Here is a 21,865-nt window from a genome sequence, read left to right on the forward strand (position 1 = left end):
CTAGGGGAGGGAGTTCCCCAACCCCTTGCACTTCCCAGGTGAGGCACTTCCCACTCTGCTTCTGCTTACCCTCCATGGGCTGTGCCCACTGTCTAACCAGTCCCAATGAGATGAGCTGGGTACTTCAGTTGGAAATACACAAATCACCCACTTTCTGCATTGGTCTTACTGGGAGCTGCAGACCTGAGCTGTTCCTATTCAGCCATCTTGCCAGTCACCCTATCCTCATTTTATAGATAAGCTTCCCTCAAAGAAGCTAAGTAATTTGTCTATCCAAGGTCACCTAGTTAGAAAAGGCAGACCAGAATCCAGGCCTCTGTGCTCTTTTTGCCGTCTGTTCCCTGACTGTACAGCTCCACTAGTTGGTGCTGACTCTCATATATGAGAATACAGATACGATTGGGACCAAGTGGTGGAAAGTCATATTTGTGGTTGAGGAATTTCCATTTGGTCTGATAGGCAATTACACTCTCCGAGTGAAATGAAAATTGCATTTTCATTGGTTACATCTAGCAATGGTATATAGATTTTACTGGTTAAATCTCTAAAAACAGATGATGCTATGGTTTCTACACATCAGCTAACAAAGTCTGAGGTTAGGATAGTGATACTGTACATATAGAGTAGGGACAACGTATAAGAAATATGATATAAAAACAATGGAGATAACTCAGCCAATAGATTGCATGTGAAGTATAGAAGAGAAAAGAATTAAAGAAAACATCCCAATAGTGGTTACCAACTGAGTGAGATCAGTTTGAGGAGATGGATAAATTCAGGCAGCGTTTGAGGTAGAGGCAGAATCTCCAAGTAAGACTATCCTGTAGGCAACTAAAAATGTTGGAACTATAGCTCAGGTTAGAATTTAGGAAAAGCCATTTGAGCTCTCCTAGTCCCAGATTTGTTTCTTTATTTGTAAAATAGAGATAACAATGCCAATTTAGCCTGTCTCAAGGATAGCCAGTGGGGCAAATGAGATCTCTGAAAAGAAAATTCTTTGCAAACTATAAGACAAAAATATGGGCTGTTAAAAGGCATATCTGGGAGGCAGAGGCAAAGAAACAGTGCAAAGTTTCCATGGTGAGTAAATCCTTTGAGGAAATATAGGCAGAGGTGAGCCGAGGACAAAGATGGGGCTCCAGTGGGTGTCCACAATAGGGTAAAGATGAAGTGACTGGGGGTCAGAAGGGTGAGCAGTCAGGAAATGGAAAACCATGAAGCCTCAGGGCTACAGAAGTCAGATGAGTGGAGGTTTCAAAGACGTGAGAATTGAAGTCTACAGAGTGACTGAAAAGGAAGTTTGAGAAAAGACCAGTAGAACAGGCTGCTGAGCAGGAATGAATGATCTTAATCTTGGCCATGTAAAATTCTAAGGAGGGTCTCCTCTGAGGTGGAGGGCATGGGGCAGGGAAGGCATATTGCTGTAGATTAGGAAGAAGATAATGACAAAGAAATGACACCAGAGTCCTCTGGTTCAGGGTGTCTAGGTGCAAAAGAACAAGAAGAAATGGTACAGAATTTCAGTTGGTCACAGAGTTTGGTAGGAGGACTCACTAGCGTTTGATACTCAGAGAGCAAAGGTTACACAGCTACAGAGTGGGAAGGTTGAGAGTCAAGCCTGGTCTCCTGGATTTCTGGTGGACTGTACATTCTACCATACTATGGCTCAAGTGTATGATGTTCAGAGAGGAAGAGAGATGAACAGAGGAAGAAACTAAAGTTACATGAGAAAGATGCACTGAGAGTAAGAGTCAAGGTGACCCAGAGAGAAGTACATATCCTCCCTCCCTGACTCAAAGTCTTTCTCCGGCAACAAAGCTTTTGCAGTAGCTGCAGAACTCAAAAGCGTCCTCTCTCCTTCCTGAGGTCACTGTTTCAACTGCTGCTTTTTTTTTTTTTTAATTAGCTTCCTGCCTTCAGCTTTCTACACCACCCCTCTGATCACTGATAACCTTCCTGTTACTGAATCGCCTGGTACTTTTTTTTTTTTTTTTTTTTTGAGACAGAGTCTCACTCCATCACCCAGGCTGGAGTACAGTGGCACAATCTCAGCTCACTGCTGCAACCTCCACCTTCAAAGTTCAAGCTATTCTTGTGCCTCAGCTTCCTGAGTATCTGGGATTACAGGCAAGCACCACCACATTTCTCCATACCAAGGAATTTGGGTTTCATCTTGAGGGCGGTGAGAGCCTCTGAAATGTGGAGAGGAGATCTGCATTTTAGAGAGGTGACACTGGCAGTAGATGAGGACAGTTTGGTGGAGACAAGCCCACGTACAGAGAGGCTAATTTTTATATTTTTAGTAGAGTTGAGGTTTCACCATGTTGGCAAGGCTGGTCTCGAACTCCTGGCCTCAAGTGATCTGCCCACCTCAGCCTCCCAAAGTGCTGGGATTAGAGGCATGAGCCACCTCACTGGGTCCACCTGTTACTTCTTATTCCCATTGAACACTCACTTCTCCTTAAAGCAGTCTTTTTCTCCTTAAAGCAAGTCTTGGCATTGTGTTCTTGACTCTCCTCGTATCATTTGGCCAGTCTTTCCCAATCATCATTCCAGCCTCTTCTCTCTGCCTGTCCCTTAATTGTTAGTGTTCCCCAGGGTTCTATTCTCCTTTGTTCTCACACCCCCCCTGTGTGAGCCTCTCCACTCCTCTGGCTTCAGTTACCATCAAGTGCTGACAGCCTTACATTTATCAGGTTTGCCTAGTTCCTCCTCCCCAGGTATATAGAGCAACAGGACAGCTCCATTTGCCTATTTCTTGAACGCCTCAAATCCAAAATGCCCCAAATTAAACTCCCCATTTCTTCAGCCCAATCAGCATCTTCTTTGTAAGTTCCCTTCGTAAGATCCTTTTATTAATGAAAGGCACCACTTCCTTCTCCTAATACCTGAGAGGAACCTTGACTTCCCTTTTCCCTGACCCTCTATATTTAGTCCATCCACAGTCTGGTCAGTTCTCACTCTTCTCACTCAGTCCCATCCAGGTCTGTGCAGCCTCTCTGTTCTGCCCAATCACAAGAGCACCCCTACTCACCTCTCTGTACTTGGGCTTGCCTCCACCAAACTGTACTCATCTGCTGCCAGTGTCACCTCTCTAAAATGCAGATCTGCTCTCCACCTTTCAGAGGCTGTCACTGCCCTCAGGATGAAACCCAAATTCCTTGGTATGGAGAAAGGCCCCTCTGGAACCATTCTTTGCCCACCCATCCTCCTTGCATGCTTCACCTAGGCTCTACTATATTACTTACACTTCCCCAAACTTGGCATGTGCTCTCAACTTGGGGCCTTTGTACACCGTTTTCCACTGCCCAGAGTCCCTGTCCCTCTCTCCTTAGTCAATTTGTCTCCCCAAGAACCTTAAAAAAACTCCCCTCATTCCCCAAGGCTGGTGTGGCCCCTCCCCTGCATTCTCATAGCACTCTTGAGGTTTCTTTCTGTGGGCCCTTCTTCCTCATAGAGCTTTGTCCTGTTGACTTGTTTGACCCATTCATCACCCCAGAGGTTCCTTTTGGTCTGAGATTATGTTTTCTTCACTGTCATATACACAGGGCTGAGTATATGTGGTGCAGAGAAGCAGGACAGTGTTTTGATTGAGCAGACAACTGGGTTCAAGCCACATCCTACCACTAACTTACAAGGGAATTTGGGCACACAAGCTATTCCATGCCTGTGCACTTTGGTCTTCTCATCTATAAAATGATCAAATCAGAGTACCTAGAGCTGTTATCAAGTAAGAGTAGCAAGGATTGTTTGAGGACTAATTGAGTTAATAGCATAAGGAGATGGCAGAGTGCACGGCACAGAGTAACTGCAGTACAACTCACTGTTGCTGCCCCTTGTTGGATGAAGGAGCATCTGTGGCTTGAGGTGTGGTGGGTTGATAAAGGAAATGCATTTCCCCAGAGCCCTTGGGCAGGCTTGGCCAAGACAGATGGCTTGAAGTGAGGAGCCATGAGCGTAGCAATCAGAAAGTCAAGAACCCTGATGCCAATTTACCAGAAGGGTTTCCAATGTGGGAGTTACAGGTGGCAGAGACAGTGGGCAAACAGTATACTCAGAAGGTCACTGAATAGCAACTAGGGAGGCTTCCACGTGGCAGGTCTACCAGTTTTCCCCCTCTGTCTCAGGGCTGCTCTACACAGAAGCCTATCATTATTTCCTTGTAAAGATGATGCAAAGTGCACCAACCTCTGTTCTCCAGGTTATTTGCACTGTAGCAATTTGCCACAAGGTCAGGGCAGCTCATTGTCTAATTGCACACTGCTCACGGCTATTCTGGGTTTGTTTGAGTCAATGCATCTTCAGACTCTGTGGGCAGGACGCAGATTCAAATCTGGGAACCAAAGGTGGGCAAACCCATCTGCCCATAGTCAGTGTTGATGGAGAGGGGTTAGTGGGGGAGGAGTCTGTGCCAGTGTCTAATGATCCCATGAGAATCTATCAAAAGATGTATTTTTCTAAGTATAAATGAAAATAACATCTGTGAAATCAAGAACAGTTGCAGCTTTGCTATCACTGTGACAACATTCTAAGCATCGACGTAAGCTGTTCACCCTCATCAGACTTTAACTGGTCACACAGCATGTTTGGTTTTCTTCCTAACTCAAATATGGAATCTCCATCTGCTGCTGCTGCTCCCTGTCCCTTCTTTGTTGTTTAATTACCAGCAAAGCTGCAGGAGATGAAGTCTTAATTCTGTCTTTGTTCTGAATCCCCTTTCAGTACAGTAAGCTGTGCACATGCTCACTCCTCTCCCATTAAGGCCGTGGAAATTATGCTGCCAAATAAGTTCCCAGTTTCCCTTGAATTTGCCTCTTCATATATTTCTCAGCTTCCTGTCACATATTTCATTGGTCTGGCTAATTTTTACAGTCGCATCTAGCAGACGATTTTCTTTTCTTTCTTTCGTTTTTTTTCTTTTCTTTTTTTTTTTTTTTTTTTTTGCAGTCTAGTGAAATGTTGCAGTGTGATGTAGTCAAATGTATTTTATATGGGCAGGAAAGCACAATCAAAATATTTTAAAGGTTTCTCAAGAGAAAGTGTTGAGCTAACTGGAATTTTGAACGTGGGCTGGCCCTGCTTTTTGCCGGTAGCCTTTAGCTATATGAGGTTTCTAGGAAGGATGTTTGTATAATTTTTTTTCTTTAGCTTTCTGGGAATAAGATGCTCTTAGTACCAATGCCCCCGGCTTCTGTGATCATACTCTCCCTACAACTGCGGCTGCTTGACAACCATCTATGATGCCCATTTCCCATTCCCATCTAGCCCCCTGTGGGGCCTAAAACCAACCCCAACCTCAAGCAGAGGAACTGAAACAATTCTAGAACTCAGTGTTGCCCTTGGTGTTGCTCTGATCTTGATCTTGTGCTTCAGTTCTAACACTAAACTTCTCTTTTGTTCCTGAGATATTGTTCCCGGTTCATTAGGGGAAATGGACCCCTGTCTTGGCATTCATGGTCTGAGTCTCTGCACTCAAGGCTTTGTCTAATTCAGAATTCAGGACTCACGGCCCACCTGCACTAGCCATGCCTCCTCCTAAGTCTAAAGTTCTCTCCTTGCACTGTGGCCTGGTAGTAAGTGCCTTGCTGCTTACAGATGGACTTCCCCATTGAGGTCTGCCTACCTCCCCAGTTGCTTAAGAAGTTGTTATTGCTGGGGTCTGTTTTTGGTCAACCTGCTCCCCGCAAATCCTTGTTGGACCACCTATTACTATTGTTTTTGGTGATCTGTTGTCTGTGGTCATGCCTGCTGGATTTCATGCCCTGCCTTTGACAAGGAACTTACTCCAGCATCTGTAGCTGACAGTGTCCCTGAGGGCCTGCTATATCCCAGCAAGTGAGGAGTCCAGGGCTTGGTCCTGCCTCTCTCAAGCTGCCCTTTCCCTGCAATTCACAGCCCTCCTGATCTTGAGACGGAACAAGCGGTGGTCTTCATGGTCAAAGAGTTAAAGACTTGATTGCTTTCAAATCTATTTCTACTTTTTCATCCCCTTCTCTAACTTCTTAAACTGTGAGCTTTCCCTAAGATTCTATCAGAATCTTGGCTCTAAAGTTAGGTTCTTTAAGACTAAAATAGGTTCTATATGGCCATGTGGATGGACAAGACTGTCCTTTTCAATAAAAGGCCATTTGTAATGAAAGCTTTATATAAAAATTCCGCTGACTGATTCCATATCAGTCTTAGTTCTCTCTCCTTGTCCCCTAGGCTCTGTGTGTTCACTCTGGTTCTAGTGCCCTGCCCATCCAGAGCTGACACATAATTGTGACATTGGTCCCTCTCCACATTTGCTTTATTGACCTGGCTTGTGCAAGCTGCCTGTACCACCTCTAGTATTCCATCAGAGTACCTTCTGATTGTGCATTTAGTCCTGCTGTCCTGGCCCTGCCAACTGACAGAAAGTATAATTCACTGTAAGATTGAGTAAAGACACTATCTCCAAGCTTCTAGCTTTGTTATATTCACTTTCCTGAGTCAGGCTCACAGAGTTCCGGCCTCTATGTGACTATTTCCCTGAATTATATCTGCCACCTTGACCTGTCTCCTTAGCTCTAAAGTATGTGCTCCCCATTCCAGCTAATGGCCTCACAATTCGCCTTACAATCTAAGCTAGGAACCTCAGATTTGCTGTTGAGATACATAAGAATGAGAGAGCCATTATCCATGTAATCAGAACTAAGGCCCCAGCAGTAAACTCAGAAATAAGATTGGATGCTTAGCTCTGCACATGAGAAATTTCATATCAGTTCTCAAGAAATCAACTTACACCCATAGAACTCATAGGGAACTACACCCACAGAACTAATAGGGAACTAATTTTTTTTACCTTTTATTGTAGATTCAGGGGTACATGTGCAGGTTTGTTAGATAGGTAAATTCGTGTCACAGGGACTTCTTGTATAGATTATTTTGTCACTCAAGTACTAAGCTTAGTACCCAATAACTATTTTTTCTGATTCTCTCCCTTCTCCCACCATCCACCCTCAAGCAGATCCCAGTGTCTGTTGTTCTTCTCTTTGTGTCCATCTGTTCTCATAATTTAGCTCCCACTTATAAGTGAGAACTTGTGGTATTTGGTTTTCTCTTCCTATGTAAGTTTGCTAAGGATAATGGCCCCCAGCTCCATCTGTAGTCCTGCAAAGGACATGATCTCATTCTTTTTTATGGTTACATAGTATTCCATGGTGTATATGTACCACATTTTCTTTATCCAGTCTACCATTGATGGGCATTTAAGTTGATTCCATGTCTTTGCTATTGTGAATAGTGCTTCAATGAACATATGCGTGCATGTGTCTTTATGATAAAATGATTTATATTCCTTTGGGTATATACCCAGTAGTGGAATTGCTGGGTCAAATGGTAGTTCTGTTTTTAGCTCTTTGAAGAATCCTCAGACAGCTTTCCACAATGTCTGAACTAATTTACACTCTCACAAATAGTGTATAAGTATTTTCTTTTCTCTGCAACCTCACCAGCATCTGTTTTTCTTTGACTTTTTAATAATAGCCATTCTGACTGGTGTGAAATGTTATCTCATTGTGTTTTTGATTTGCATTTATCTAATGATCAGTGATATTGAGCTTTTTTTTATATGCTTATTGGCCACATGAATAATATGTCTTCTTTTGAAAAGTTTCTGTTCATGTCCTTTGTCTACTTTTTAATGGAGTTTCTTTTCTTATAGGTTGGTTTAAGTTCTTTATAGATGCTGGATATTAGACCTTTGTCAGATGCATAATTTGCAAAAATTTTCTCCTGTTCTGTAGGTTGTCTGTTTACTCTGTTGATAGTTTCTTTTGCTGTGCAGAAGCTTTTAAGTTTAATTACATCCTATTTATCAATTTTTGCTTTCGTTGCAATTGCTTTTGGCATTTTCATCATGAAATCTTTGCCAGACAGGGAACTACTTTTTAACCCAGAATTCTGTTTTGTAAATTTAGAATGAGGATTATAATGGGGTATTCAACATTCCTTTTATTGCATTCTTCCAGTTCACAATCCATAGTCACTTTTTTAAAAAAATTATTTTACAGACAGAGTCTCACTTTGTCATCCAGACTGAAGTATAGTGGCATGATCATAGCTCATTGCAACCTCAAACTCCTGGGCTCAAGCAATCCTCTTGCCTCAGCCTCCTGAGTAGCCAGGACTATAGGTGCACACCACCATACCTGGCTAATTTTTTAAAATTACTTTTTGTAGAGATGGAGGGGGTGTCTCACTATGTTGGCCAGGCTGATCTTGAACTCTGGGCCTCAAGTGATCCTCCCACCTTGGCCTCCCAAAATGCTGGGATGACAGGACCATAGTCCCTCTTCCAGAGAAACTTCACTGAGTGGATGAGTTATTGGGGTTTCCATGGAAGAAATAGGCTTTGAGTAAAGGAATGGGGTAATCTTGAAAGATTCTCATTATGAACATGTCAGAATAATCAGAGTAATCCGTGTTTCTATAGCGAGATGGCATCAACTCTCACATTCACATAAGGTATAAAAAGTAAACTCCTCTTGATGTCTTCCTAGCAAGCATCAAGAGGATTTTACTTTTTATACCTTATGTGAATGTGAGAGTTTATGTCATCAGCTCATCCTTGGTAGCTAATGGGATGACAGATGTTGAGGTTAGATCATCCGTACATTCATTCACAAAGGTGGAACAATGAGGGAGCACTTAGTGCCAAGTACCCTGTGAAGCATACACAGTGTCTCAACCTCTCATATAATACAACAACTCCATGAAATAGATGTTACGTATCCTTGTTGTGGTTGAGTTATGTACCCCCAAACCATATGTCCAAGTCCTAACCCCAGGTACCTGTGAAAGTGGCCTTATTTGGAAATAAGTTCTTTGCAGATGTAATGTTAAGATGAAGTCATACTGAATATGGTGGACCCTAAGCCCAATATGACTGGTGTCCTTATAAGAAAAGGAGAAGACACAGAAACACAGAGAAAAGACGATGTGAAGAGACAGAAGGAAAATGCCAATAATGACAGAGTCAAGAGATTGGAGTCACATTCTGTAAGGCAAGAAATGCCAAGGATTGCTGGTAAATACCCAAAGCTAGAAGAGACAAGGAGGGATTCTTCCCCAGAGCCTTCGAAGGAAGCACAGCCCTGCTGTATTAGTCCACTCCTGCACTGCTATAAAGAAATACCTGAGACTGGGTAATTTATAAAGAAAAGAGGTTTAATTGGCTCATGGTTCCATAGGCTGTACAGGAAGCATGGCAGCATCTGCTTCTGGGGAGGCCTCCGGGAGCTTTTACTCATGGCGGAAGGTGAAGCAGGAGCAGTTGTCTTACATGGCAGGAGAAGGAGAAAGAGAGAAGGAGGAGGTGCTATACACTTTTAAACACTCATGAGAACTCACTCACGAGAACTCACTATCACCAGAACAGCACCGAGGAGATGGTGCTAAACCAATCATGTGAAATTGTTCCCATGATTCAATCACCTCCCACCAGACCCCACCTCCAACACTGGAGATTACAATTGAACATAAGATTTGGGTGAACAGAGATCCAAACCATATCCCCTGCTGACACCTTGATTACAGACTTCTGGCCTCCAGAACTGTGAGAGAATAAATTTCTGTTGTTTTAAGCTACGCCTGTTCGTGATACTTTGTTAAGATAGCCCTAGGAAACTAGTACAACCGCCATTTTCCAAATGAAGTAAGGTATGCTTGGAAATGCTGATTTACCCAATTGCAATTTCTTAGAGCTCCCTGACTACAAACTCTTGAACTAATGCTCCTTTACTCCCTTGCTGGTTGATCTAGCCTATTAGGTGATAGTTCCCTTTCTTTTCTGTTAACGTCATATTCTAGATAAATGACAACATCTTTGAGATAAATTACATAACAACATAATCATTCCCCCAAGTCTGATTGTGCAGAACATTAGTTCTATAAGATGTGTTAGCATGCAAAATGTTTTCAAAGTTAAAAAAAAAGAGAGAGAGAAATTCTGTGTAAATCAGGCTTTTTGTTTGTTTGTTTTCTGTGGGACCTCATAGAAACTTCAAAATGTATTGTGAATCTCCAAGAGGGGCATATTAGAGCTTGCCATGTTTCTCAGGCTAATTTGACCAAGAAAGCCTTTTCTTTTACAGAGCATCTCGTGGATTCGTGTTTAGTGGAAGATACTGTGGGAAGTGCTAACTTGAAGGATTAATAACTCTTTTCTTTTTTTTTGACATCATTTACACGCCAACCATGTTTTTTGAGTATTATCTTCACATAGATGTCTAAAGAAGAATTGAAAAATATTATTGCTGCATCAGAAATATGTTGACAAACCACCTTTTGGGGTAGGTTAAATTAACTACTGCTTTACCATACCTCTTATTCTTTAGATCATTATATGGATTCTCAGGGTCAAGGTCTTCTAGTCAAAGGCCATTAGGGACATGGCTGTAGTTAACATAATTGGGTTCATGGACTTCTTGTATCCAGAGAAAATGCACACCATTGGAAATTGCGGTGTCTCAGGAAAGGGTGTTAGTCAGGAATTATATATATTATAAGATTTGTGCTCATGTTAGGTAATTTGAGGATAAGATTCCAGGAAGTAGGACTTTGCAGAAGCAAATGTGGTTTTTAGTTCTTCTAATAGACTCTGAAAACAGGGACCCAGATTATCATACCCAAGCAATGAAAATATGTCCCCCAAAATCTGTGTGTTCTTTTCTAGATGTCCAATAGGCTTTCCTCCCACAGTCATGGGCTGCTCTGTGGTATTTATACAGGTGCAGCAAGAAGTGGTTAGCACAAATTTCTCTTTGGCTGGCTAAGAAGAGATTTAAGGCTATGTGATTATCTGTGACAACTTTGCCTTACAAATTTGAATGTAAACCTAGGCTTCCAGAGCAGAAGTAGTATAATTTATGACTTTTTTCAGGCTCAGAGAAAAGTTTTAGTTGATACTTTCCAGCTGTAGTAGTCATTGCTTGCATAGTGTCATTTTTAAGTGTCGACTGGATTAAGGAATACCTGGAGAACTTGTAAAGCATGATTTCTGCGTATGTCTGTGAGGGTGTTTCCAGAGGAGATTATTGTGTAAATCAGTGGACTGTGTGGGGAACCTCTGCTCTAAATGGGTGGGCACTGTCTAATTGGCTTGGGGCCAGAATAGAGCAAAAAATAAGAAAAAAGAAAAAGAGATTTGCTCTCTTGCTCCTGTAGCTGGGACATTCTTCTCCTTCTGCCCTTTGACATTAGAACTCCAGGCTCTCTGGCCTTAGGACTCCAGGACTTTCACCAGTGGGCCCCCGGGTTCTCAGGCCTTCAAACTCAGCCTGAGAATTACACCTGGTTCTGAGGCCTTCGAACTTGGACTGAGCCACACTGTTAGCATTCCAGGGTCTCTATCTTGCAGACGGCCTGTTGTGGGACTTCTCAGCCTCCATAATTGTGTGAGCAAATTCCCCTAATAAATCTCCTCTCATCTATCATCTATCTATCTATCTATCTATCTATCTATCTATCTATCATCTATCTATCTATATCTATCTATCTATCTATCTATTATCACCTATCTACTTATTATGTAGATGATTGATAGATGATAATTGGTAGATTATCATCTATCAATCATCTATGTATTATCTATTGATTATCATCTATCAGTTATCCATCATCTATGAAATATCTATCATGTACCAATTATCTATAATCTATCTATCATCTATCTATCAGTCATCTATTATCTATCAATTATTTATCATCTATCAATTATCTATCATCTGTCTATCATCTATAATTCTATAGTATCCTATTGGTTCTGTCTGTCTGGAGAACCCTAACTAAAACACATAGTATGCAACACAAGAATGCAGCCCTCCATCTGAAGAGTTCTCTCAAGTAGCCTGTGCTTGAGTTTTTTGGAGATTTCTTTGCATTCTTTTTAGGGAAACATGATCCACTGGAGGGGTGGTAGTTTTAAACAACTGAAATTCTCTAACAATTTTCCTGAATATACAGTAAAGTTAGTGTGTGGCAGGTGGCCATAAGCTTTATGTCCACGTAAGAAGGACTGCCCTGATGAAGCAGAAACTGTATTAATATTGGCAATTTAAAAATCATTAATTACAACAGGAATTCGCCTTTTTCTTTATTTGGTCATGGTTGTGGGGGTGTGTCACTAGAGGTGGGAAAATTCCTTCAGTGAAGTCAAACAAGTTCTGCTAAGCAGGCCGGAGTGTCTCTGAAGTAACTGTTCTTACCCAGGATCGGCCCAATCTTTGTTCTCACTCCTCAAGGATTAGAGTTTGCTGATAGGCTTGTGAGGACCTCAGCAGACATATTTTTCTGGAGTGCAGTGGTGCAATAATGGCTCACAGTAGCCTCAAATTCCTGGGTTCAAGCAATCCTCCTGCCTCAACTTCCCAAGTATCTGAGATTTCATCTTTTTTATAGGGGTTCTTGTAGTGTCAAGAGACCTCTTCTTTTTTTTTTTTATTATACTTTAAGTTATGGGATACATGTGCAGGCTTGTTACATAGGTATGCAAAGGCCATGGTGGTTTGCTGCGCCTATCAACCCGTCATCTACATTAGGTATTTCTCCTAAGGCTATCCGTCCTCTAGCTGCCCACCAGCCAATAGGCCCTGGTGTGTGATGTTCCCCTCCCTGTGTCCATGTGTTCTCCTTGTTCAACTCCCACTTATAAGTGAGAACACGTGGTGTTTGCTTTTCTGTTCCTGTGTTAGTTTGCTGAGAATGATGTTTTCCAGCTTCATCCACATCCCTGCAAATGTCATGAACTCATCCTTTCTTATGGCTGCATAGTATTCCATGGTGTATATGTGCCACATTTTCTTTATCCAGTCTGTCATTGATGGCCATTTGGGTTGGTTCCAAGTCTTTGCTATTTTGAGTAGTGCTGCAATAAACATATTTGTGAATGTCTTTATAGTACAATGATTTATAATACTTTGGGTATATACCCAGTAAAGGGATTGCTGGGTCAAAAGGTATTTCTGGTTCTAAATCATTGAGGAATCCCCATACTGCCTTCCACAATGGCTAAACTAATTTACACTCCCACCAGCAGTGTAAAAGCATTCCTATTTCTCCACATCCTCTCCAGCATCTGTTGTTTCCTGACTTTTTAATGATCATCATTCTAACTGGCACGAGATGGTACCTCATTGTGGTTTTCATTTACATTTTTCTAATGACCAGTGATGATGAGCTTTTCTTCATGTGTTTGTTGGCCGCATAAATGTCTTCTTTTGAGAAGTGTCTCTTCATATCCTTTGCCCACTTTTAATGGGGTTGTTTGTTTATTCTTGTAAATTTGTTTAAGTTCCTTGTAGATTCTGGATATTAGCCCTTTGTCAGATGGATAAATTGCAAAAATTTTCTCCCATTCTGTAAGTTGCCTGTTCACTCTGATGATAGTTTCTTTTGCTGTGCAGAAGCTCTTTAGTTTAATTAGATTCCATTTGTCAATTTTGGCTTTTGTTGCCCTTGCTTTGGTATTTCAGTCATGAAGTCTTTGTCCATGCCTGTGTCCTGAATGATATTGCCTAGGTTTTCTTCTAGGGTTTTTATGATTTTAGGTTTTACATTTAAATCTTTAATCTATCTTGAGTTAATTTTTGTATAATGTGTAAGGAAGGAGTCCAGGTTCAGTTTTCTGTATATGGCTAGCCAGTTTTTCCAACACCATTTATTAAATAGGGAATCTTTTCCCTATTGCTTGTTTTTGTCAAGTTGTCAAAGATCAGATGGTTGTAGATGTGTGGTGTTATTTCTGTGGTCTCTGTTCTGTTCCATTGGTCTATATATCTGTTTTTGTGCCAGTACCACACTGTTTTGGTTACTGTAGCCTTGTAGTATATTTTGAAGTCAGATAGCATGATGCCTCCAGCTTTGTTCTTTTTGCTTAGGATTGTCTTGGCTATACAGGCTCTTTTTTGGTTTCATATGAAATTTAAAGTAGTTTTTTTTCTAATTCTGTGAAGAAACTCAATAGTAGCTTGATGGGGATAGCACTGAATGTATAAATTACTTTGGGCAGTATGGCCATTTTCATGATATTGATTCTTCCTATCCATGAGCATGGAATGTTTTTCCATTTGTTTGTGTCCTCTCTTATTTCCTTGAGCAGTAGTTTGTAGTTCTCCTTGAAGAGGTCCTTCACATCCCTTATAAGTTGTATTCCTAGGTATTTTATTCCCTTTGTAGCAATTGTGAATGGGAGTTCATGCATGATTTAGCTCTCTGCTTGTTTATTATTGGTGTATAGGAATGCTTGTAATTTTTGCACATTCATTTTGTATCCTGAGACTTTGCTGAAGTTGCTTTGCTGAAGGAGTTTTTGGGCTGAGATGATGGGGTTTTGTAAATATATAGTCATGTCATCTGCAAACAGAGACAATTTGAATTCCTCTCTTCCTATTAGAATACGCTTTATTTCTTTCTCTTGCCTGGTTGCCCTGGCCAGAACTTCCAATACTATATTGAATAGGAGTGGTGAGAGAGGGCATCCTTGTCTTATGTGTATTTTCAAAGGGAATGCTTCCAGTTTTTGCCCATTCAGTATGATATTGGCTGTGGGTTTGTCATAAATAGCTCTTATTATTTTGAGATTATGTTTCATCAATATCTAGTTTATGCAGAGTTTTTAGCATAAAGGGGTGTTGAATTATATCAAAGGCCTTTTCTGCATCTATTAAGATATTCATGTGGTTTTTGTCATTGGTTCTGTTTCTGTGATGGATTATGTTTATTGATTTGTGTATGTTGAACCAGCCTTGCATGCCAGGGCTGAAGCCAACTGGATTGTAATGTATAAGCTTTTTGATGTGCTGCTGGATTCAGTTTGCCAGTATTTTATTGAGGATTTTTACATTGATGTTCATCAGGAAAATTGTCCTGAAATTTTCTTTTTTTGTTGTGTCTCTGTCAGGTTTTGGTATCAGGAAGATGCTGGCCTCATAAAATGAGTTATGGAGGAGTCCCTCTTTTTCTATTGTTTGGAATAGGTTCAGAAAGAATGGTACCATCTCCTCTTTGTATCTCTGGTAGAAATTGGCTGTAAATCCATCTGCTCCTGGGCTTTTTTGATTGGTAGGCTATTAATTACTGTCTCAATTTCAGAACTTGTTATTGGAGACCTCCTCTTTTTCAATGCATTTGGAACTCAAGACTAATCCCAAATCAAATGCCTATACCAGTGTATAAGTATTCTTTTTTCTTTTGTCAGCTTGCAGGTCTGGATGAGGGCAATTTATTTTGCCATCTGAACTTATTTTATGTCTAGGTAAAGCTTATATTACTTTTGAAATATAAACTTTACCTAGACTTGCTATCACAAAGTCAGTGATAGCATATCCTACTAGGCAAATTTTACTTTTTGTTCGTTTGTTTGTTTTCTCAGTCTGAACCAACAACAAGCAAAGTTAAATTATGGATATCCAAGGGAGTCTATAGAAGGTCCATGCAAGATATGGAGAGTTCCTCAACAGAGGTAATCAATCATCAGCTTCTTTTTCTACAGATGAAGGAAAGAGGGTCACTGGGTTTAGAGTGTTACAGTGATGAATGGTAATATTTGAAGGGAAACCAACAATATTTCCTAGGAGATTAAGTGACTAGCTGAAAAATCTTGAGTTATGACTATCAATAAAACATCAGGGGAATTATTAAGTTTAGTGTAGACACTAGAACTAATTTGACAAAGTCACTCCAGCTTCCACAAGCTTTGCTGCAGCTGCTAGAACTCTTAAACAAGACAACTATGCTGTGACTACTGGAGCTGATGAAAGACTGAAATAAACAATAGATTTTTGATGAGTCCCACATCCTTGAGTCAAAGCCCCTAGTGTTTGTTGAGACTTCTCATGACAAAAAAGAAAAGTGGGGTTGCTAATTGAGAATCTTGGAAAAAGATATTTTGATACACAGTTATTACAGTTATCTTTGTGCTTAAACATGAGCATTCTTTTTTTAACTCAAAAAAAGGGTATAATCCTTGAAAGATATTTATATTAGCATATTTTACTTAAATATAATTAACTTAGAAAAAATAAAAATATTTTTATTAGCTTTTTATTAGTAAGTTTGGTAAATAAAAGAGCTCTCATAATAATTTTAAATTAATTTAAATTCAAAGGATATTTGAAAATCTAATTATTCCCATTGTCTTTCCTTTCACAGATGACAAAACAAATCTTGTGTTACCTAATAGCCATTACAGTAAACCCAAAGATAGTTTAGGCACAAAAGACATATTAATAGCTTGATTATTCTGAATTTGGGGCCTGAATTTTGGAAAGAATCAAGAATAGTTGTTCCAGGAGACAAGATGTAAGTCATAAGTATCTAGGGTCCAGAAATAATTATAGACGACATTGTAAAATAATTGCTATGTGTTAGCAGTTAACAATAGTCACTAGAAACAACATTTTATTAAAGCAAGGAGTCTTTTAAAAAATGATTTAAAAGTGTCAAAAGCACTGAAAGTTAACAGAATATTTTATTGACAAAAAGAAATATTTACTAATATGGGCATAGCATAACTTAATTTTTGTATATTAAAAAGACTCCAATTCTAATTTTACTCTTTTTGTACATGATTCATGTAACATTCTACAGGAGAGAATTTATTAATATGGCTTTACATGTATGCATTTAGGCATACACAGATATGTAAATATACAAATAGATACTACATTTTAAATTTTACATTTTAACTATAGCTTTAAAATTAAATCTATTAGATAAAATAATATGTATGTCAAAATAAAATTTACCCTCTGAATAAATGGTTTCAACTTTCCTAATAAACAGAAAATCAACAGGATATTTATTCTGTATACATATTTGTGTTTCTCTGTATTAAACATTTATATTAATTCTCATCTTTAACCAAAGTAATCAACCTTCCTTTTCTTTAGGCACGAAAGAAAAAGGAGAGAAAACATAATTTACTTAGATATTTTTTGGTCTACTAGCATTTATTTCATACAATTTAAACAGTTTCAAGATATAAATATAGGATGTCATTCAAAGGAATTTGCATGTTTTGTTAATCTATTATCATTTTAAGAAATAAACATAATTGTATTTAATGACCAGTGTTTTTGTGTTTATTTAGAAATTGTGCAGGCATCCAAAGGATTATTATCAATTAACCATTTGCCTAAGTGCTCAAAGTTTGTTAAGGATCTGGAAATTACAATTTTAGTTAACAAATGAAACTTTTGATTTGTAGCATTGTAAGAATTTTATAAAAATTATAAAGGCATTTATTATTATCATTTGCTTTAGTTTAATACAATTTTATATATATTAAACTAAAATTCTAAATTTAGACAAGTTATAGAAATAGTGGAATCTTGTTGAACTCATAACTAATGTAGAAAATTCAGTTTAATAAAAAAAATTTAATTCTGGCCTTGTAGAAACCAAAATATTGGGCTGACACTAGTTTTTGTATTAAAGTAATTTTTTGAAGACTCTGAATCACGCCAAACATGTAATCTTTTAACATATATAATGCCTTTTCTTCTTTTCTCATAATTATAATAAAGGCTACTATGTAAATATACTGTTAGTGCCCACAGAAAGAAACAGTTTAATAACATTTTTTCCCCTTTTTTTCAGACATTTTGACTATTTATCTGAACTAGAGATCCCTTGAATGTGCACACAAAAAGTGAATGGGTCATTTGATAAGGTAACGATTAATTTCCGAAGAAAGGGGAAAATAGAGAAAGAGAGGAGGGGGAATAGAGGGAAAAAAAGAAAGAAAAGGGAGCCTGCTGCAGATGAATATGAAATCAACACCAAAAAAACATAATTATATGTTCCCTCTGAAAAGAGAGGGAGGAAGGTTTATATGTAAAACAATAGATTTTGAAATATAAAAAGAGTGACATTAAAATTGGTTTAAGCCCCTGGCGATTTTATCAATTAACTAGCACTTACTAATTCCTAAAGTATGGAAATAAAAGGAGGGGCTATCACCAACTTTAAACAAAAGAATAACTGTTAGACAAACAGAACAATCTCCTCTTGAAGGTTTCTTCACTTTTCTAAAGTGCCTCTAAAGTAAAACATCATGTTTGTATTAAAAGTTCCTCAAGGTGGCCATTGCAATTCCAGATTGTCCTTGGTGAAACTGTGCCCACTGTAGAGATAAACATGCACGTTTGTGTTACATTGCGGAAATCTCAAAGAAACAGGTATCTGGCCTGGAAGAAGTGCAGTTTTAGGTTGAGTGGAGCCCATCAGAGATGCAATGGTCTGTAAGAGTGGCACTTGTCTGACCTTGATGCTCCAATCTTGAGTCTCCAGAATTTGGGCAAAGGTCAATTGTCTACAATGAGGGCTGAGAAACGAAAAAAAAAAAGTAGTTCTCAAGCTCACAAAGATAAGACAGAGGAAGTCCTTACAAGTTTTGAAATGGTGATCTAACACAAAGTTTATCCAAAGGCCAAAGTTTGTCTAAAGCATGTCAGTACTGAATTCTCAGTCCCTGGAGCCAGAGGACAGACTTATGGGGACTTGGCTTGTCCTTTCCTTATGGACTTTTCCTTGTATAGACAAACAACACTCAGGACAATAGACAGATCATAGAACAGGTGTTAGAAGCTAGAAAACAATATTTCCAACTGACTAGATTTGCAACAAGTTTTACAGACTAGAAAGACTCCAAGCATCTATTCCTAGGAAAACAAAATAAACACATTGCTGACAGTTCTCAACAAAATAGGGGAGCCTAGCTATGAACAGGGTCCCACATGTATGCATCATTACTGAGTCAAGGGTACTTGCTTAAGGCAGCAAGGACTTTTGAAGAATCTCATGAAACTCCATTTTCATCAATCCTTCAGAGCCCAAGACCATCAGAAACACTCCTGTAATGGAACAAGTTGGCTTTCTTACTAATTGCAACAAGGCTTTTGAAAGCCTTCTCTCATCTTCCTGGGGATCATCTCTCCAGGTGTACAGAGACAGCGTAGGTAGGTTGTGGGGGAATGGAGGGGAAGGGGAGCTTCCCTGAGTGAAAACCTAAGTGTTTTCCTAAACACAAGCACCATTGAGCAGTTTGTAGATGGAATTTTGCAATCAAAATTGCAGGGTATTCTGTTCAAGCACACCTTTTTTTTCCCTTCATTTTGAGATGATTAAAAATTCCCATGTAGATGTAAAAAAAAAATAGAAAAATCTCTTATACCCTTTCCCCCAATGGTAACATCTCGCAAGACCATGATATATCAGAACCTGGCTTTTTTATTTTTTTTGTCAGAGTCTCACTCCATCACCCAGGCCGGAGTGCAACTGTGTGATCACAGTTCACTTCAGCCTTGATTTCCCGGGTTCAAGTGATCCTCTCATCTCAGCCTGCTGAGGAGCTGGGACTACAGGCATGCGCCACCATGCCCAGCTAATCTTTTTCATTTTCTTTTCTTTTCTTTCTTTCCTTCTTTCTTTCTTTCTTCTCTCTTTCTTTCTCTCTCTTTTTCTTTTTCTTTTCTTTTTCTTTTTTCTCTTTCTTTCCCTTTCTTTTTCCTTTCTTTCTCTTTCTTTATCCTTTCTTTTTCTTTCTTTCTTTCTTCTTTCTTTCTTTTCTCTCTCTCTCTCTCTCTCTCATAGAGATAGGGTCTCAGGTCTTACTATGTTGCCTAGGCTCATCTCAAACTCCTGCACAGCCCAAATATTGACATTAATACAGTTATGATGTAGAACATTTCTGTCACCACAAGGATGCCTCAAACTCCACTTTTTAGTTACCTCTACTTCCCTCCCACCCCCACCACCTTCTTAATCCCTGGCAATTACAAATCTTTGTTCTCCATTTCTATAATTTTGTCAGTTCAAGGATGTTATATAAATGGGATCACACTGTATGATTAGTTTTTATTTTCACATAGCATAGCTCCCTAGAGATTTATTCAAGTTACCAAATGTATTAATGGTTCACTCCTTTCATTGCTGAGCAGAATTCCATGGTATGCATGTACCACTGTTTAACTATTGAAGGCTATCTGAGTTACTTCCAGTCTGGGGCTGTTACAAATAAAACTGCAGTAATCACTGACTTATAGGTTTTTATGTAACCATAAGTTTTCATTTCCCTGGGATAAATGCCCAGGAGTATAATTACTGGAATGCATGGTAGTTGCATGTTTAGTTTTTTAGGAAACAGCCAAGTTGTTTTCCAGAATGACCGTATCATTTTTACACTCTCACCAGCAATGTCTGAGTGATCCAGTTTCTCTGTATTTGGTGTAGTCACTATTTTTTATTTAGCCACTCTAATAAGTATGTAGTAATACCTCATTGTGGTTTTAATTTGCATTTCCCTAATGGCCAATAATGTTGAACAATTTTTTATGTGCTTATATGCTATCTGTATATCTCCTGAAATGTTTGTTTCTATCTTTTGCACATTTTCTAATTGGAGTTTTTATTTGTTTGCTTGTTTTACTGTTGATATTCAAGAGTTCTTTATATATTCTAAATAATCCTGTTTTAATAAGTGATTTGCAAATATTCTCTCCCAGTCTGCAGCTTGTATTTTCATCCTCTTAGCAGAGTATTTTGTGGAACAAAAGTTTATCATCTTGATGAGCTCCAATTTATCAATTTTTTCTTTTAGGATCATGTTTTTCATGTCAAGTCTAAGAACTCTTTGCCAGTCCTAGATCCCAAAAATTTTTTTCCTAAAAATTTTATAATTTTACATTCTAGGGAAAACTAGTTTCCAAGATGGCAGAATAGGAACAGCTCCAGTCTGCAGATCCCAGTGTGAGCAATGCAGAAGACAGGTGATTTCTGCATTTCCAACTGAGGTACCGGGTTACTCTCACTGGGGCTTGTCAGACAGTGGGTGCAGCCCATGGAGCAGGGTGGAGCATCACCTCACCTGGGAAGTGCAAGGGGTCAGGGAATTCCCTTTCCTAGCAAAGGGAAGCCGTGACAGACGGTACCTGGAAAATTGGGACACTCTCACCCTAATACTGTGCTTTTCCAACGGCCTTAGCAAATGGCACACCAGGAGATTATATCCCGCACCTGGCTCGGAGGGTCCCACACCCATGGAGCCTTGCTCACTGCTAGCACAACAGTCTGAGATTGAACTGCAAGGTGGCAGCCAGGCTGGGGTAGGGGCATCCACCATTGCTGAGGCTTGAGTAGGTAAACAAAGCTCAAACTGGGTGGAGCCCACCGCTGCTCAAGGAGGCCTATCTGCCTCTGTAGACTCCACCTCTGGGGATAGGGCATAGCTGAACAAAAGGCAGCAGAAACTTCTACAGACTTAAACGTCCCTGTCTGACAGCTTTGAAGAGAGTAGTGCTTCTCCCAGCACGGAGTTTGAGATCTGAGAACGGACAGACTGCCTCCTCAAGTGGGTCCCTGACCCCCAAGTAGCCTAACTGGGAGACACCTCCCAGTAGGGGCCGACTGACACCTCATACAGCTGGGTGCCCCTCTGAGATGAAGCTTCCAGAGGAAGGATTAGGCAGCAACATTTGCCGTTCTTCTATATTTGCTGTTCTGCAGCCTCCACTGGTGATACTCAGGCAAACAGGGTCTGGAGTGGACCTCCAGCAAACTCCAACAGACCCGCAGCTGAGGGTCCTGATTGTTAGAAGGAAAACTAACAAACAGAAAGGACATCCACACCAATACCCCATCTGTACGTCACCATCATCAAAGACCAAAGGTAAATAAAACCACAAAGATGGGGAGAAAGGAGAGCAGAAAAGCTGAAAATTCTAAAAATCAGAGCGCCTCTTCTCCTTCAAAGGAACACAGCTCCTTGCCAGCAACGGAACAAAGCTGGACAGAGAATGACTTCGAAGAGTTGAGAGAAGAAGACTTCAGATCATTGGTAATAACA

The 21,865-nt window shown here is 39.7% G+C and overlaps 1 protein-coding gene across 12 annotated transcripts in view; it reads left to right on the forward strand.

Annotated features, from left to right (window-relative positions):
• Positions 1 to 21,865, forward strand: part of CYSLTR2 (cysteinyl leukotriene receptor 2) — a 60,321-nt gene that overhangs the window by 24,916 nt on the left and 13,540 nt on the right. For 2 of the 12 annotated variants that reach the window (XM_063619176.1, XM_055244356.2), the window contains 2 exons: positions 15,392 to 15,481; positions 17,620 to 17,692. The exons of 2 other annotated variants lie outside the window; for them this stretch is intronic. In XM_063619176.1, coding sequence (XP_063475246.1) covers positions 17,676 to 17,692 — 17 coding nt within the window. In that variant the 5' untranslated portion in view covers positions 15,392 to 15,481; positions 17,620 to 17,675. Of the gene's footprint in view, positions 1 to 10,115; positions 10,314 to 15,391; positions 15,482 to 17,619; positions 17,693 to 18,851; positions 18,981 to 20,712; positions 20,814 to 20,857; positions 21,689 to 21,865 lie in introns of those variants that run through there. 8 more of the 12 variants (XM_055244352.2, XM_055244351.2, XM_063619177.1 and 5 more) reach the window with 7 other exon arrangements.

Source organism: Symphalangus syndactylus, chromosome 15, assembly GCF_028878055.3.
Source record: "Symphalangus syndactylus isolate Jambi chromosome 15, NHGRI_mSymSyn1-v2.1_pri, whole genome shotgun sequence".
Classification (NCBI taxonomy): Eukaryota; Metazoa; Chordata; class Mammalia; order Primates; family Hylobatidae; genus Symphalangus; species Symphalangus syndactylus.